General features: G+C 39.0%; 2 protein-coding genes across 2 annotated transcripts in view; both read left to right on the forward strand.

The window, feature by feature from the left end:
* LOC135226972 (mannose-P-dolichol utilization defect 1 protein homolog) overlaps positions 1-18,554 on the forward strand; it is a 116,297-nt gene that overhangs the window by 50,029 nt on the left and 47,714 nt on the right. The gene's annotated exons all lie outside the window — the stretch shown is intronic.
* LOC135226973 (testis-expressed protein 264 homolog) lies at positions 15,816-17,784 on the forward strand. Its single transcript, XM_064266677.1, has 3 exons — positions 15,816-16,090; positions 17,000-17,138; positions 17,518-17,784. Exons 1-3 carry the CDS (start codon positions 15,969-15,971, stop codon positions 17,767-17,769), a joined length of 513 nt encoding a protein of 170 aa, XP_064122747.1. The 5' UTR covers positions 15,816-15,968; the 3' UTR covers positions 17,770-17,784.

Consider the following 18,554-nt stretch of genomic DNA (forward strand, 5'->3'; position numbering starts at 1 on the left):
TGTCCGCCCTCACATTCCTTTCTCCCTGAACGAACCTTGTAAGCAGGGAGATGTTCCTCTGAGACGTCCAAAGTAGAAGATCTTTTGCAAGTTCGTAAAGGAACAAGGAGTGAGTCCCTCCTTGTTTCCGAATGTAGGCAAGTGCTGTGGTGTTGTGCCACATTTACTTGAACTATTTTGTCGAACAAGAGGTTCTAGACTCTTCAGAGCCAGGTGTACGGCGAAGAGCTCTTTGCAGTTTATGTGCCAAGACACCTGTGCTGCTTCCCAGGTGCCTGACACTTCCTTCGAGCCTAATGTTGCTCCCCAACCTTTCTCCGATGCATCGGAGTACAACACTAGGTCTGGGTTCTGGATTTTCAGAGAGATTCATTTGTTCTCCTTTAGAGGGGGCAACCACCATTCCAAGTGCGGTCTCATCTCCACTGGAATGGGAAAGGCGTCTGAAAGATGTCCGGTCTTCCAACTCCAAGACCTCTTGAGGAAGAATTGAAGAGGACGTAAATGAAGTCTTCCTAGTGGGAAGAACTGTTCGAGCGAGGAAAGGGTCCCTAGAAGGCTCAGCCATTCCCTCGCCAACGTCTGTTCCTTCCCTAAGAAGAGAGAGACTTTCTGCAAACCTTTTGCGATTCTCTCTTGCAAAGGAAATACTCGAAAACCCCGAGAATCCATCTGAATCCCCAGATAGACTAAGTTCTGTCTGGGGGTCAGCTGTGACTTCTCGAGGTTTACGAGTAATCCCAACGATCTGATCAGGTTTAATGTCAACGTAAGGTCCTCCAAGCACTGTCTCTCTGATCTGGCCCTGATGAGCCAGTCGTCCAGATACAGAGAGATATTTACACCTTTGAGGTGAAGAAACCTCGCCACATTCTTCATCAGGCTTGTGAAGACCTGAGGAGCTGTGGAAAGGCCGAAACACAAGGCTCTGAACTGAAAGATCCTTCCCCCCGTCATGAAACGGAGGTACTTCTTCGATGAAGGGTGGATCGGGACGTAAAAATAGGCGTCCTGGAGATCCAGAGACACCATCCAATCTCCTTGTCGCATGGCCGCAAGGACTGAGGCCGAAGTCTCCATCGAGAACTTCTCCTTCTGAACAAATTTGTTCAGAGAGCTGACGTCTAGTACTGGTCTCCAGCCTCCCGAGGCCTTCGCAACCAGAAAAAGGCGATTGTAAAACCCCGGGGAGTTTTGATCCAGTACTAGTTCTATCGCTCTCTTGTCTCACATCTGATCCACCATCAATCGAAGAGTATCCCTCAGCACAGGATCCTTGTACTTGGCTGACAGTTCCCGCGGTGTTTAAGTCAAGGGAGGACTGTCCAGGAAAGGGATAAGATATCCTTTCCTTATTACAGACATTGATGAAGCATCTGTGTTGATACGTGCCCAGGACTCCACAAATCCCAGGAGCCTGGGATCTACTGGTGCTTGGAGGAGAGAAGCATCACTTTCCCTTTTTAAAGGGACGAAAGGCAGACCTACCTCTCTTCTCAGGAGCCTTCCTTCTTGAGGGAGCTCTGGAGGTCGGGCCACCTCGAAAGGGCTGAACCGATGTACTCGGTCCTTTTTTTTTTTGTTTTTTTTCCGCCGCAGTAGCCAGGTTTTCTTCTTCCTAGCTGACTGGGTAAGAAGGTCTTGAGTCGCCTTCTCAGTTAATGAACGAGAAATGTCCTTCACTAACTGAGAAGGAAAACAAAAAGTCCGATAATGGAGAGTACAGTAGAGCTGCCCTTTGAGAGTGGGAGACAGCTTTCATCAAAAAGGCACTACGTAATGACTGTCCTCTTCTTAAGAAGACCTGCTCCAAATAAAGAGGAGATCTCAAACGAACCATCCTGTACCGCTTTGTCAATACAAGACAGAATACATAGAAGGACTTCTGGGTCGAGTCCTTCCGAATCATGGGCCTTCTTGGACATCACCCCAAGGGACCAATCTAAGAAGTTGAAAACTTCTAATACATGGAAGAGTCCCTTGAGGAGATGATCCAGCTCTGAAATGCCCCAAGTCACACGGGCAGAGTTCAAACCTTGCCTTCGAGATGCATCGACTAAGGTTGAAAAGTCCGCTTCTGCCGAAGACGGAAGAGAAATGCCCATATTCTCTCCCGTCTGATACCAAATGCCCCGTTTACCAGCGAGTCTCGCTGGGGGCATGCAGAAGACCGTTCTGACCAACTCCTTCTTTGACTCCATCCAAGAATTTAAAGAATGAAGAGCCCTCTTCATCGAAATGGCGGGCTTCATTCGAAGAAAAGACGAAGACTTCTTCGCCTTTGCGCTCGAGAACAGAGAGCGGAGAAGGAGGAGCAGCAAGGGTCCAAATCGTCTCCATACTCTTCCAGAAGCAGGGCTGTTAAAACTTTATAGCTAGAAAGTCCTTCTCTTCCCTGATACTCGTCATCCGAGTTTTCCTCCAACTCGGGGTCTAGAGGAGTTTCTGTAGATAAATCAGGACGTCTTTCCTCTGGGGGAGACAAACTCCTGATAGGAGAGGGACTGAGGGAATGATATTCCTTCCTCTTCAAAGTCTGAGCTTTACGAGAAGCTTCCTTCTTGGTAGGCGCCAAAAGCCTAGGCTTCTCTCCATAAAAGGATGACGCCTCACGCTTGGATGATGCTTCTCGTCCGCCAAGCGTCCTGGCTGACGCCTCGCATTTGTCTGACTGCTGACGTCTGGATGACGCCTCGCGCCTGGAAGACGTCTCGCTCTCAACTGGCGCCCTGACTGGCGCCAAAACCTTGGGTGGCGCCTCGCGCTTATATGACGCTCTGTATGATGCCTCGCGCCTGTAAGACGCCTCACGTCTATCTGGCGTCACGTCTCTGCCATTTGGAAGACGAAGCTTCACGTCAGTAAGACGCCTCTCGTTTTGCAGGAGAGAGAGGACGAGACTTTTTGATTGGAAGCGAAACGTCCTTCTTACGAGGAGGATCTCTCGCTAACACTCCCACTAAAGAGGCTAGCTGTTCTTGTACAGCCAGGAGAATTTTCCTTGAAGCTTCTCCCACGTCATCTTCAATCGGGGGAGAAGTAGAAGGCAAGCGTTCCGCTACGTCCATGTAGGGCGACGTTGACGCCAACTTCACCTTTTTTATAGACGAGGGAGCTTCATCTGAGAAGCGCTCCAGGCTTGAGTCCAATTCAGGTTCTCTCAAATGCCGTTTCAGTGGCCTAGAAAGGTCCGAATCCTTCCACCCTTGTTTAGGTGAGGGAGAGGGAGATGAGGAGAAACACTCTCGCAGGACGCTTTTTCTATAGCGGCCCTGAGCAGCCTGAATCGAAACAGAGCCTGCTGAAGGGACGTCTGACCGTTGGGGATTCCCCACGACCTCCTTAAGGCTTTCGACTTTCCTTCTCCTCTGGGCATGGGAGCTTGGAAGAGGTCTAGGCCTGGGAGCATCGCAGGGACGATCAAACGCCCCCTCCACAACACTGGGAGAACTCACTTCACTGAACATTTCACTTTCACTACCCTTACCTTGTAAGTCCGCCATTTTGGACTTCATCTTATGAATAGTAGCCTTCAGATCGGCGATTTCAGAGGCCGTATTCTGAAAGTAAAGCTTGTGAAGTCGACATATAGGGAGAATCCAACTCATCAGGATTAGATATAGGGTTAATCAAAGGCTCAATAGGCCTTGTGCTCACACCTTTCAAACGTCTAACCCTATCCCTCTCTAACTTCTTCAAATAAGAAGTTAAAGTCTTCCATTCTTCTGCATTTAATCCCTCACATTCATGACAGGTATTAGTAGAAGAACACTGAAACCCCCTACATTACGACATACAGTGTGAGGATCAACCGAAGCCTTCGGTATCCTCACCCTGCAGCCTACATTCACACACATTCTCACACTCACATTTGAGTCAGACATACTGAGAAAAATCAAAAAGCAAGTCCAAAATCAGTCCACAGTAGCGAATGCCAAAAACCACGATCCAGATACGTCACCAAAAAGCCGAGAAACGATGATTAAAGGTTGAAATAAGAATCTAAGTCAGGAGGTAATAACAACAATGTTGATACCACCGGCGACAGAGAAAATATGATAGAAAACGGGAATGGTTCCTAGTCCTGCCGCCCAGGGCAGGCCGGTAGATCACCTGACCTACCTGTAGCGAGTGGCGCGAAATCTGAATTTCTGTCGGGGACGACGGAGTCTTAGCTAAGTATATATCTGACAGGTAAGTTGATTGTATGAAAACACAACTTAACCAACTTGGTCAAAAATTACCCCCCAACCACCAGGCCAATGCCCTTAATGGACAGATATGTTCACGAGTAGCAATAACAAGTTGTGGGTGGATGATGGAGTTACTCATGGTGAATGACAATACATATTACGTGCCACTGATTTGGGGGAATCAGGCGAGAAAGAGGTGCCATTACTTCTATAGCCCATAAATTCACCAATGGCAACTTTTAGACTGGCTCAAATCAAGAAGCAGGCAGCTCACGAGTTTGGTTGTGATCTTGACTTCAAGGGATGACATCTTTTTATAAATTTGCTCATAAATATACCAAGGGGCTGCTGCTGGTTTTAGTTCCTATCTTTTATGATAGTATGTCAGTTATAAATGTAATTTTGCAAAGAAATATTAGAAACGACATGTATAAATCTAAAAAAAGTTATTGCATTTTAATTCTCAGTAAATTTACGTAAATATTTTACACCTAATATGCTCAGAATTTGATACAGATTTTATATTGTGTGAGCTATGATTACAATTTTACAAAATATAATAAAATTATTTATTAGAAAAAACATATATAACTTGGTAAAATTTACAATTGACATGTAAACAGGCCTCTCAAGGGGTTTAAATTGTAATTTTGAATTTCTCACAGAAGGTAGGAAAAATTTCTTAGAATTTTTTTCTTACACAATATGCATTTGCATATCTTCCTCTTTCCATTTACTTTTTTTTTTTTTAAATTGAGTGACCTCTAAGTTTCCCAGGCCTGGGTGCAGCATATTGATTTTTTATCCCTTCCATTAAGGGTTAACAGTCCCATTAACAGGTTAAAAGCGTCATTAAGCTGTTTATCAGCGCAAATAGACTGCTTACCAGCACTGAAAATCTGGTTAACATCATTAGCCAGGCAGCGTAAAACTGAAACATCCTTAATCGATGATACCATTAACCGGAGACTAACTGTTATTTATGTGGGGGGGGGGGGGGCCTAGCCATAAAATAATCATATTAATTCTTTTACCAGTAAATTATTTGCTCAAATTAATTTCACACCTTACAATTATTACAGTAATGAAATATTAACCCACTATTTTCTTACCTAAAAGGATAACCATTAATAAAGTTATAGGAAAAATTGGCAATTATGGCTGTGAGCTCCAAAATAGTACCAGTGATGCTTATCCCTTCAGCACTCTTAGCAGCTAGAATTTTCAGAATCTGTGGCACCTTCACCAGAAGAGATCCAGCCACAATTCCCAGCCCCAAGCTCTTGCTTATCGCTGCTTTCAGGCATGGCACTGAAAAAGACATGACAGAATATGGTTGGTTTTAATCCATCACATTAACCCCTTTAAGAATTACTATGAACCGTTAGTTCTTCCTTGTAATGTTGTTATCTTCATATACTATTCTTTATCAAAAAACATGGATAAACTTGGAAAGCTGACAAAAACAGTTACAATTATGTGAAACATTAGCAAAATCACACTCCCTCACAAAATGACAAATTTTCAAGACAATTTGTATTTTTCATAGCTACAAACCTGAGGTCTTGACAATGGGATCATTTCTAGTGCCTAGCTGGATCCGATTAAAAAGCAGATGAAAGCAAGGAATATTGTGTGTGTGTGTGTGTGCGGAGTAATAGAACGATAGCAACTATGATGTAAGGCAACTGTTATACTTGTGTTTGATTACCTTCTTCATCTTCACAATCCTCATCGGACTCAGGGCATCAGCCATTTAGGAATTGTATTACGAAGGTGAAGAAGAGATGGCCACCTTGGAACATAACTGCCGGCATGGTTACAGAAATGCGTTTGTCATGCAACTTTTCAGCTTTTTTAGCAATGAAAAAGCTGCCAATTGCCTTCAGATTGGTTTGAATAGGTAACTGGTTATATGTACTTACTCTGTGTTACAAATAAAAATTGAGCCTTTCTACCAGACATTCATTAGAGTTTAAAGGCTTGATTATACCAATGCACATATTCTTAAGTCATGAATGTTTATTTTGAGTATTTATGTATATATGTATATATATATATACCATATAGATATAGATATACAGTGGACACCCCGTATTCGCGTTCTCCAGATTCACGGATTTCTCTCGGGAATGTTTCCCTGCATTATTTGCGGAAAATTCACGCATTCGCAGTATTTTTCTATGGTAAATATCCACAAATTCCTGGTTTTTTGGATGAATTTCATCATAAAATGCACTTTTTGTGATAAAATTATTAAAAAACCAAGTATGAAAATTTTTAGTGGGTTTTTCTTGAGTTTTAACTAACAAAATAGGCTGTTTTTACCATTTTTATAGGGGTTCCAAACATTCGCACGGGTTCTAATTATTCACGGGGGGTTCGGGGGGGTCTGGTACGCATTCGCGAATACGGGGGACCACTGTAGATATAGATATATATATATATATATTATAATATATATATATATTATAGAGTAATTATATATATATATATATTAGATATAGATATCTATATAAGGACTCTATATACTAGATATATATAGATGATATATATATATATATATATATGGATATACTTTTCTTAGATCTATATATAATACTATATCATCACTATATAGATCGACTATATATAGCACTATAGATATAGATCACCCTTATATAGATGATATATATATCATATATATATATATATATCATTTATATATATCACTATCTATATATATATAGATATATATATAGATATATTATATAGATATATATATAGATATATATATAGATATATATAGATATATATATATAGATATATATATATATAGATATGTACACCACAAGTATATGGCTGATGCCCTGAGTCCCAATGAGGATTGCAAAGAAGTTAACGAAACACAAGTATAACAGTTGCTCAATCATAGTGTCTATTGTTCTACTACTACACCATATTTTCAGATATCTCTCACTCTAATAACCATTACAGTATCACTACAACAGACAGAGAGAGATACGTAAACTGATCAATGCTTAAATAAATCAGACAACTGGCAGGTGACAACTGAGTAGATCATTAGATATATATAACAATGTAAATTATTAGATAGATAGATATGCAAAAAAATCATACAATATAAGTTTAAACTGAAGCAACTCTTGGTATATAGACAAGCGTCTTTATTCTTTACAATTAGTGATTCATGATACTCATATAAATTACGGCACTGGGTGTAGTACACTATAGCAAAATCTTGTACAGATACAAGTGTTCGTTACAGTGTTATTGCCCAAAAACGTGCTTGCACTGTCTGTGAAACCCTTAGTAGGTCTCTACTCTACTGATTCAACTCTATTCAAGTAGTACTGCATTGCCCTGACTGGACATAAACCTGTCTGGCTCTTGACCACCAACAAATGCAGCTAATGAATGAAGAAAATATACCCTTGGAAGAGGTCTGGATTCAGTTTCAGTTTTTGCCCTAAATTCTGGCAGATATGAAATTACCAAATCTTCTCCCTTCACTGCCACAACTGATGAAAGAGCATGAAGCTCACCAAGTCTTTTAGGCATGCATAGTGCCAAAAGGAAAAGGGTCTTATTCATCAAAGAATCAAAGACCTTTGATCAGTCAATCCAAGAGGTTCATAAGGTGGTGCCAGTAATCCCGTCAAGACTTTATCTAACTCCCATTGGGTATGGAGAAGAGATCTCCTAGGGACTTCTACCTCAAATGAATGAAGATCAGAGAGCAGAGGATCCTCAAATACATCCTTATACCAGAAGCTAAAAACTTCTACTAACATCGCCTTGTAACCCCTAACAGTAGAGACTGAAAATATCCTCTTATGTCTCAAATGAAGCAGAAAATCAGCTACCTTTGACACTGTGAGAACTGATACTGTGTCTACTATTCCTATAACAAGTGCAGTACACATGCAAATATTAGTTCTGCAGGTTAGTTTAAACAAACCTGTTATTATCATATTAGAAACATTGCATTTATTAGAAAATATTTAAATGATGATACCCTGAAAACAGCAATTTTTAACCAAATACTTTTGAGGCTTGACTACTGCAGTTATATATACTACAATCTCCCTAACTATCTACTAAGAAAATTGCAAGGAGTACAAAATAGAGCTGCCAGATTAATAAAAGGATTACATTACCCTGACAGAATAACCCCAGAACTAATTGAGCTACATTGGCTCCCTGAAAAAGGAAGAACTGAATATAAAATACTTCTTACAGTCTTTTAATCATTAAAATATGGTGAACCAACATACCTACCTGAAAACTGCTTGAGTTTTTGTGGGTTTTTTTTTTTTTTCTCATTTTTTCTTTTTTCTTTTTGGGGGGGCTTTTTTTCTTTTTTTTTTTGGGTGGGGGGGGGGGGGGGGGGGGGGGGGGGGGTGTGTTTGGTGGGGGGGTTTTGTGGCGTGTCCTTTTTTTTTTTTCTTGGTTGTGGGGGTTGGGGGTTTTTTTTTTTGTTTTTTTTTTTTTTTTTGGTTCTCTATGATATGACTATTGTGATCAGACATGCATGTGAATTCAGCATATGGGCTATTTGAACCTAGCACAAATTGTAAGTCAGGTCAGAGAGCATTTGAACATTGTGCACCACGACTATACAACAAAATACTGTCAGAAAATCTGATCATACAAGAAGAAAGCAAATTTAAAATATAACTGAAGAGTCTTCTATTCTGCAGGAGCTACGATACTGACAAAAAACACTAAAAGATAATTATAAAATATAAGAAGCACCTTATTTTGAAGACATACAAGGGCCCACCAGACAAACCAAGTGAACAAAGTGTGTAAATATTTACAACCCTTATAACTCTACTATAAATGTACTGGCCTAGATTAGGCCGTCCAATCTTTAAAGTACAATGAGCCAAAAAAATACAGCAAAACCTTAAGGTTAACCTAAGCTAGACTATGATATAGAAAGCTTCTTCTCATTAATATAAGGCCCCAATAAGCCATAAATGCTGAAATAGATCAAATCTTGTTAGTGCCCATAACACAAATTCTAAATTTATTGAAATTTTTTTCAAAACATTAACTTTTTCTATTATCTTTATAAATTATCCTACTGTGTAAGGTAAGATATAGTATATAATATAAAAAAAAGAAAGTATATATCAAATTCAATAGGTTGCATTCTTGCATAACTCATGAATTTTGGCAATCAGGGTCAATTTACTTTTTGGAGGGTCACTGCTGGCCAAGATCTCTGGTTAGGTAGTTTTGTCAGGGAAGGTTTGGTTGGGCAAGGCTGCGGGTATAGGGTAAAATACCACTGCGTGACCATTGATCCGAAGAAAGACCACTTTTTCACTTGATATTTAAATTCATTTATCTAAGTCTATTACTTTTTTATTTATTTAAATAATTGTAAGGCTGAAACAAATGTGACCTTTAATGTTTGTGTGCTAACACATATGCCAATGCCTTTACAAACTCTTCCCACGAATTCTAGATGTCATAGTGATGCAATAATGATAAAATTGCTCTAATATTTATGTATGTTACAAACAGATAAGCTAAATTCACTTACTATTTCCATGGTTTTGTGTTGTCTTATCCCAAGTTTGGAGGGTAAACACAAACCAACTGGCAACAGTGATAAGAAAAAAATAGGAAAGCGCAATCACTTCGTAGCTATGTTCACAGCTAAAACCATTTAAATTTTTCTTTATTTAATAAATTTAGTAAGCAATTCATAACCTTATTCTGGTGTTTAGTAACTACCTAATTATTTCATTTAAATGTTATACCTATAGAGCACTCTTCTTCTTCCTGAAAAATTGCCAGGTTTCCCCGGTCGCAAGCATAAACACCATCATCATTTCAGATTGTTGTGAAGAAAGTGTATGTGTCTATGGGTACAAGTGGTATGCAGATTTAGCACAGGAAATGGGAAGTTTGTTACACAAGTGACTCCACAAACATCAAGATGGCATCAATCTACTATATACCTATGTTAGGTGTTTTGAGTGAAACTTTCGAGAGTGTCATGGAGGTAAGTTAGCACTGCGAAAGGCTAGACTTTCTTTAACGTCTGTTTAATTGGAAATTAGGGCCTTAATTTCTTAGCTACCTACTTGGAAGAAAACGCTTACCTACATTGAGATTAAAGTAGAGGTCTCAGGGTTTTGCTTCCATGGACGTTAGCTCGTGACTGACGTCTAACTTAGGTTACTGGAAGTGCTAAAGTTATTTTTTGGGAAAGTGGTCGCGCTACCGTACAGGTGGTCGCCGGGAGGCCATGCAATACTTTTCCTGATAGCTACGTGCTTTTTTTTACTGATACCTAGTCCATAAGTCTGGTTAGATTAGGTAACAGAATTTTTACTGGTGGTTTAAGAATGAAACCGACCACAATCATTCGCAACAGTATGCTAACTAGGCTACCGGTAAAAACATCTTTGGCACAATACGTTACTTGCATTACCCAAGCCTACAAAATTTTGACCATAAGCCTAACAAGGAAAGCTGTACCTAGCGCAAATTTTAAATCTATCTGTGCCGGCTACAAATGCTAATACCACGTCTATCAAAAAGGATTAGCTAGGTCACATAAAAATTCCGTCATCAAGTTCTTGCAAAGGCCAACCTACTAGTAGCTAGCTAGATAGGTACCTAGCTACTCCATCACAATCAAGTCATGGCTCCCGTCACATACTAGGTATGAATCAGCGAACAACGTTTGATATCAAAGTCGTACTGCTCGTTTCTTACCGTGAAGAAAATTAAATTTGATGAAAAACTCATCGTAGCAAGCCTCTGTCAGTACCAATAAGCAAAGCTGTCTGAAAATCGCAGCCATTCTCAAAATCAATTATCCAATCACGGCCACTAGCTATCAGCTGTTTCTCGCTGCCCGCAACGTCAGCTAAGACGCGGATGCCAGAAACAAGGAAAATGGGACCTGCGGTCATCTCATCTGCCTAATATAATCCTGAGTCACGTTTGTTTATCATAATAGCCTCATTTCCAATGCTTACCCGCTATTCACCGTCAAATTGAATATGAGTTATATGACATTTCGCCATCGTATTTTGAGCATGATTCGTCATGGCTTTATTGTAAACTCTTTTAAAAACTATTCTTCAAGCAAAGCTGGTGGATCCATCATCGATGCCAAGCAGTAAATAAAAAAGTTGGCGTGTTCTTATTTTGTTCGCAAATAACGAGACAGTCATTTCCTTGGTGCAGATAATTTTTTTTACCAATTTTACTTTTTCTGTCACTTGATTAATCAGTTGTTGTTAAGTTTATGGTAAAAGTATCATAAAAATTAAGCATTCTCCGTATAAAAGATTAACAATACTTTTTTTCTCTATCTATAAGGCGATATATAGATTTGAAAAGTGTTGCGGGAAGGACTGCTGTAAAGCCATTAATGGAAAAATGTATGTAACTAATTTGCCATAGTTCGGCATCGATTAAAGATTATGAGGACAATTCAAGCATGAGTCCTACTTATACCAAGGTCACCTTTTCCTCTTACATATCACTGATGATTAAGGAAAATGAGCTTTAGGTATATTGCTTTAATATATTTTTTTCTTTATTCATATGCATTATTCAGGTTCACATTATCCTGCCACGTTATATAATCGTAAGTTATGCATGCAATTAATATTAGTTATATAGCAATAGAATATTTATATAATTTACATTGTCGCTGTGCTATTTATTGAGCAAACCACTTTTAGCAAAATTTTTATTTAAAATTAAATATTTGTGTTTGCATGAGAAGACAGGATTGATACATTTGCGATTCAATCTTGAAGTTTACACACACACACACACACACACACACACACACACACACACACACACACACACACACACACACACACACACACATATATATATATATATATATATATATATATATGTATATATATATATACATATATATTATAATTATAAGATTCAGGAGACACGACATCCCTGTATAGCTAGGACAGATCTCCCATAATATATCTTTTCATTACGTTTGCCCCACAATATTGGTCTGTTCACATATAGCTGTTATATTATATAAATAACTAGGTATAATGGCGTTACAGGAATGTATCACAAATCAAAATCTCTCATTTGTAAATGGTCAAGAGGCTTTCCCTTTATTTATTATGATGGTCGAGGTAAGCCTCTCAGATTAAGTATAATTATGTACCACAAAACTGCAGCTTATGTCTTATTTTCATCGTATAATTTTACATATCAGAAAATATCGTTACTGAATTTCTCTAAAGCAATGTATATTCAACGTCATTGCAGAACATTCATCCAATTTGGCATATAAAACACTTGGGCAGAGCTAGAATTTACAATTAGATAGTCCGTAAGTCCAAACTAAAATATATAGGTATCCTAAATATCTTTCACACACACACACACACACACACACACACACACACACACACACACCATAGCCGTAGGGTAAGGAACCTTTCTTCTTCTTCTTCCTAGCTTAAACCATTTTTATATGGGGTCGCCATTACGAATGAGGTCGTCTCCATCGATTTCTGTCTTGTGCCTCGTTCTCATTTATACCTTTCAATTCCATATCTTCCCTTACACAATCACGCCATCTCTTTCTTGGTCTTCCCTTCTTCCTTCTACCCTGCACTTCCATTCCATCGTATGTCTTCCAACATGACGTTCCTCCCTTCGTAACAGGTGTCCATACCATCGAAGCCTTCCTTCCTGTATTTTCTTCGATATTTCAGCTACCTTTGTTGATCCTCTTATATACTCATTTCTAACTCCTATCTTACCTTGTTTTTTACTCCCGACCATCCATCTCAAACATTCTCATTTCTGCTACATCCATCTTCTTCTCCTCTGCTTTCCTCATACTTGCCGTTTCTGTTCCATATAACATTGCTGGTCTGACCACCGTCCTATGGAACTTTCCTTTCAATTTCAGAGGGGACCTTCTTGTCACAGAGTAACCCTGATGCAAACCTCCAATTATTCCATCCTGCCTGAATTCGGTGTCTCACCTCTTGGTCCATGCTTCCACTATCCTCCAATACGGACCCTAAGTACTTGAACTTCTGTACTTTCTTTATTTCTTCCCCACCCAATCTTATGCTACTTCCACCGTCCTCAGTAATACTAGAACACATATATTCGGTTTTTGATCTGCTTATTCTCATTCCTCTCTCCTCAAGTGCTGCTCTCCACCTCTCCAACCTCCCTCCAACTCCTCCTTCCCCTCTGAACACAACACAATGTCATCCGCGTATAATATGCACCATGGCACTGCTTCTCTAAACATCCCTGGTCATTACATCCATCACGATGTTGAAGATGAATGGGCTAAGTGCTGACCCCTGGTGTAATCCAACTCCTATCTCAAATCCATCCGTCTCACCAACACTACTTCTCACTCTAGTATACACATTCCTGTACATCTCCTGAATAATTCTGACATACTTTTCCGGCACCATCTTCTCCCTCAAACATCTCCATATTTCTTGCCTTGGCACTCTGTCATAGGCCTTTTCAAGGTCTATGAATACCAGATGCAGGTCTCGTTGTTTTTTCTCTGAACTCCATTAGCTGCCTTATGCAAAATATTCCAGCCGTAGGGTAAGGAACCACGCTGGCAAAAGCCGGTTTTATCTAAAATAATCGTCCCGAAATCTCAGATTATGTTGTAAGATAGCGATACAGGTGATCTTCCAGTGAAGTGTAGTTGTGTCATTGAAGATTAGATTCCCTGCACTCCCCAACTCACAAAATTGTATGTACTACTACACTTTTAATTTTAATTCATAGTGTTGTCTTAAATTTTTAGTTATTAAATTTATCCTTGAGCTAAATTACGTTTTATTTATCCCCTATAGGTTTTTACTTATGTTGAAGCTGGTTAAAGCAAATAAATCATATTTTTGGTAAAATGTCAACGAAAGTATTGTTCGGTGTGGTTCCATAACTATATACTCCACATAGAGAGAAATCAGAGCTACTATGTTGTGGGCGGTCTACCTGCGTGTTTCTACTGTAGTAGGCGCTCTACCTGTATGTTTCTAAACTGTTCCGACGTGTTTAGCACTAGCCCCTCGTCGATCAACTGTTCCTAAGCGCTCTTGATCACATTTGATCCACGAGGGCCTAGTGCTAAACACGGCGAAACACATTTGAGTTGATTTGACCCACTAGCGCCTACTATAATTGCACCGGAAAATGGAATCGTCGTTATGCGTGATTTAAAAACTAAGTATTCCATACTAATTGAAAAAAAAAATATTTCATGGTAATCATTGCTGGAGTTGGTTCAACAACCAACTACACCATACTAAGAGAGAGAGAGAGAAGAGAGAGAGAGAAGGAGAGGAGGAGAGAGAGTAGAGAGAAGAGAGAAGAAGGAGAGAGAGAGAGAGATAAGAGAGAGAGGAGAGAGAGAGAGAAGGAGAAGAGAGAGAGAGAGAGAGAGAGAAAGAAAGGTAAATGGAAACATCGCTTGAGGTGGTTTAAATACGGCATAGCAGTAGAATTATAAATGTAAAGATTTCTTTAGGTTGCTTAATAGCTGGGAACACCATATACTAATATAAAATGCCAAAGGAGACATTGTCAGTGATGGTTTAAAATGATGAACGAACGATACCAATGGAAAAATATTGAAGAAAACAGAGATGATTCGGTACCTAAATACTCCATACAAATGGAAGAATACAAGTGGAAGCGGTACTGGGAGTACGTGGTCCAATAACTATACACTGCCATTAAAAAAAGTTAATTTATACATTGCCGGAGGTGGTACAGTGCAGCGAATCAATATGGAAAGGTTAAGTACATTGAGATCAGTAGGCTGCACTTCTCGATCAAAGTATAATCGTACTGATGGTTGTGAACAAATAGATATCTAGAATAGTCCAAGGTACTGTGCATAAATTCTCAAGAGCATAGTCAAGGTTTCACTTGGGAAGTAATGAGAACAGTGTTTCATTCAGCATGTTTTCATGCTGGTTTACATTATGGTCAATAAAGTTTTATTCACTATGCTGTACAGTACAAATATCCAGGTTAAATGAGCTGCGTTAAATCTTTCGGCAGATCTGATTCTGTATATAAATATCCCCAGTTGCAATCTAGTATAGTGCAGATGTGCCGGTAGATCGAAAATTACAATAGTGTCGGTGTTATTCTATTATAAAGATTGAAAGCAACGTTTCAGAGAATTTAATACGACTTCGCCGCACCCCTGTTAAATTACCCATTTCCAACACGAACATTTTCATTCATGATTCATTCAAATCATATCAGAAAGTATACATTTACTTCTCGTACCGTCATATGACTACGTAATCAGAATGCTATGACCGCCTTACCATGTAGCACTAGCAATGCATATTAATAATGAAAATGTCATGCATACGGCGATCGCTGGAAGACGCGGCGTGTTCTATTAAGACAATTGTGTGGATAGAGACTGATAATTGAAGGATATATACTGACTTTTTCTACTAGTTTTGAAGAAATTATCATAAAAGTACGTCATTAAATGAACATAAAGATCTTCCTATGCGACAGTTCCCTTCCGTTTACCTCGGTTTTCAAGGAAAGCGCAAGCTTCCAGTGGTTTGCGCAATATGAAAATCACCAAACTAACTGAAGACACTACTCGGTAACTGAAGAAGAAGAACTTCGACTTCGAGTTAGTTTAGAGGAACGACAACAAAAAGATCACAAGATAATTACGCATTAGTAGTTCTTGTGAAGTTTGCTGACATAGAATTACCGGGCGACATGGAGACGGACGCAGCCTTGTTATGGGGATTCTTGATCCTCATATTGTTAGTCGTAGCGACGGTGACAGGACTTCTGATTCATTCCGGCCTCCTAACTACTGTCGAAGTTAAAACTTGCAAGTGAGCTTCTTTCACAGTTACACTAGACTGCCTAGCTACTAGTTAGTCAGTCGTCGTTGGTTAACGCTTTTGCTTATTATGTTAAGGCCTTCGCGTCTTCTTTACATGAAACGTTTTATGTTTTTGGAAGCTTAGCCTATATTCTTGGCATTATTAAAATAGGTATTTTCAAAAATTTGTCAAAAAAAAAAAAGGCATCGCAAGTACTTACCTAAGTAGGAATAGCTAGCTATAGCCTAGATGATGGTCAGGGTTGGTAACCTTCATCAGGTTCCCTAGATCAAGTAGATAGAACAGGGGTTCTTAACAGGGGGTATCCATAAACCTTTGGGCTATAGGGTAAAACACCGCATGGTACAGGGGTAGACCATACACCTACGATCAATGTGTACCACCCCAAAAAAAGTACATTATACCTACCTAGCCTATAACGCGTCCTGACACAGGATATGGGCATCAGTCGCGAAATTAAGGCCAAATTTTCAGATTTAAACAGTGGGTAGTGAAAAGGGTATACACGGCAGTCCAAATCTCACCAAAACGCTTTCAAACATTTTTAGCTACTTACAAAAGTACATCCTACTATAAAATGATTGATTCAGATAAAATTTCTCCAATTTTCCTCATTGGTATATTCAGGTTCATGAGCAGAGTTATGAAACAGTTTTTTTCATGGGAGAAATCAGTGATTCCCTCTCACAGAAAGTTTCTTGTAATATCCAATTACTGTTTTGCTCAGTTTTATAATTTCTTTTCAGCTGTTGATTGGGGGTGCTGTAGATTCTTATTTAGAAGTAATTAGACGTCAGATAGTATTTGTACTGTGTCTGTGAAATAGGAATTATTCAGTATTTACTGTTTCAGTAAGTATTTTCAGATTATACTTTCCCCCTTTTTTTTTCATTTCAGACCAGATATAGGAGAGATAAAGATAGCCTACAAATTTGCCAGAGGTCCTTATAAGGAGTCTGGAATGCTGTACACACAGGTTCACACACTTCTACCGCAGTACAGAACAGTTGGAGTGTACTATGATGATCCTAAAACAGTAAGACTTACCTTGCATTTCTTTAGGCATTCCAAGTTTACTAGGGCTCCCCTTAATTGTTGTCACCTGGGGAATTTGTTACTTGAATAATTAGTCATGATATAGTGTATAAGTGTAGGAAGGGAAAGTGTGATTATAATTGCCTAGTATTTTTGTAACATGGTAGTAGTTAAGTGTTTTTGATATTTTTTCCCTTAAGCCTTGAAGAATAAACTACCTTGATGGAGCAATAGAGAACTGAAGTAGTTATGTTTAATTATGAAAATATGTTGACAGTAATAGAACAAAGTCAAATAGGATTTTCAAAATTTGGTAGGAATTGAGAATTTGTTATAGTCTAAAGTAATTAGTGAAATAATGACTTGTATATTTTACACAGAAGCAGCCTCATAAGTTACGATATATTGTGGGTATCATTATTTCGGAGAATGGCAGCGTTACGCCACCAGAACACATCAATCTTTTAGAAGAGAATGGATACCACTTTGCCACCTTTCCTGCCATTGATCACGCTGTTCAAACACGGTTTCCATTTAAGAGCACCATATCCATAATTGTAGCCATCATGAAAGTTTACCCTGCCATTCGTGAATATATTGGTAAGTATGTCTTTTTGGGGGTTTTCTGTTAAAAGTTATATCTATACCATTTACTGAATTTTTTCATACTTGGTAATCTCTCGTAATTTTAATTATTTTAGGCATTCTGTATTTAGTTTTAGGAAGGTCAATGCCAGACCATGCTCAAATGCAAAAAAAGTTAATACTGCATGTGCAATTATTTATAGAAAAAATACATGAGTGAGAAATTTGCTAATATTAATTGAATTGAATTTCAGTGCAGTATACAAGGGGTGTGAAACTGTAATTTTATACATTCAACTTACCTGTCAGATATATACATAGCTATTACTCCGTCGTGTCCGACAGAAATTCGAATTTCGCGGCACACGCGGCAGGTAGGTCAGGTGATCTACCCCCCCACCCCCCCGCCGCTGGGTGGCGGGAATAGGAACCCCATACCATACCCGTTTTCTAATTCATAATTTTTCTGTCGCTGGAATGTAAACAACGTTTGCAGTTCCTCCTGATGGATTTTCGTGTTTCATCGCCATCGATCGTCTGGGGCTAACTTTTACAGGGAAGTAATGGATCTTTGGTTCGGCATACGCTTTTGTTAACTTTTAGAATTTTGATATAAAATTAACTTCGAAAATTTAGAACATAGTGACTTGTAACTACCGAAGTTTTTGGTAGACACTCGTCCACTTTCACGAAAGTGAATTACGTATACTTTCATGAAAGGGAATTACTTATATCTATTCATATACAAATAAGTGTTAGAGTTTGATTGAGGAAATGTATATCTTTTCTTCCTAGTTGGGGAAGTCAGAAAAGTAACTATCCTTTAGAAGCT

The sequence above is a fragment of the Macrobrachium nipponense genome, chromosome 15, assembly GCF_015104395.2.
Source record: "Macrobrachium nipponense isolate FS-2020 chromosome 15, ASM1510439v2, whole genome shotgun sequence".
Classification (NCBI taxonomy): domain Eukaryota; kingdom Metazoa; phylum Arthropoda; class Malacostraca; order Decapoda; family Palaemonidae; genus Macrobrachium; species Macrobrachium nipponense.

What these genes read in the sequence shown, in the direction of transcription:
- LOC135226973 (XM_064266677.1), top strand. Translation starts at nt 15,969, where the DNA reads ATGGAGACGGACGCAGCCTTGTTATGGGGATTCTTGATCCTCATATTG. An exon ending in GTCGAAGTTAAAACTTGCAA is followed by an intron (nt 16,091 to 16,999) that starts GTGAGCTTCTTT and finishes TTTTCATTTCAG; the next exon opens with ACCAGATATAGGAGAGATAA. An exon ending in ACTATGATGATCCTAAAACA is followed by an intron (nt 17,139 to 17,517) that starts GTAAGACTTACC and finishes TATTTTACACAG; the next exon opens with AAGCAGCCTCATAAGTTACG.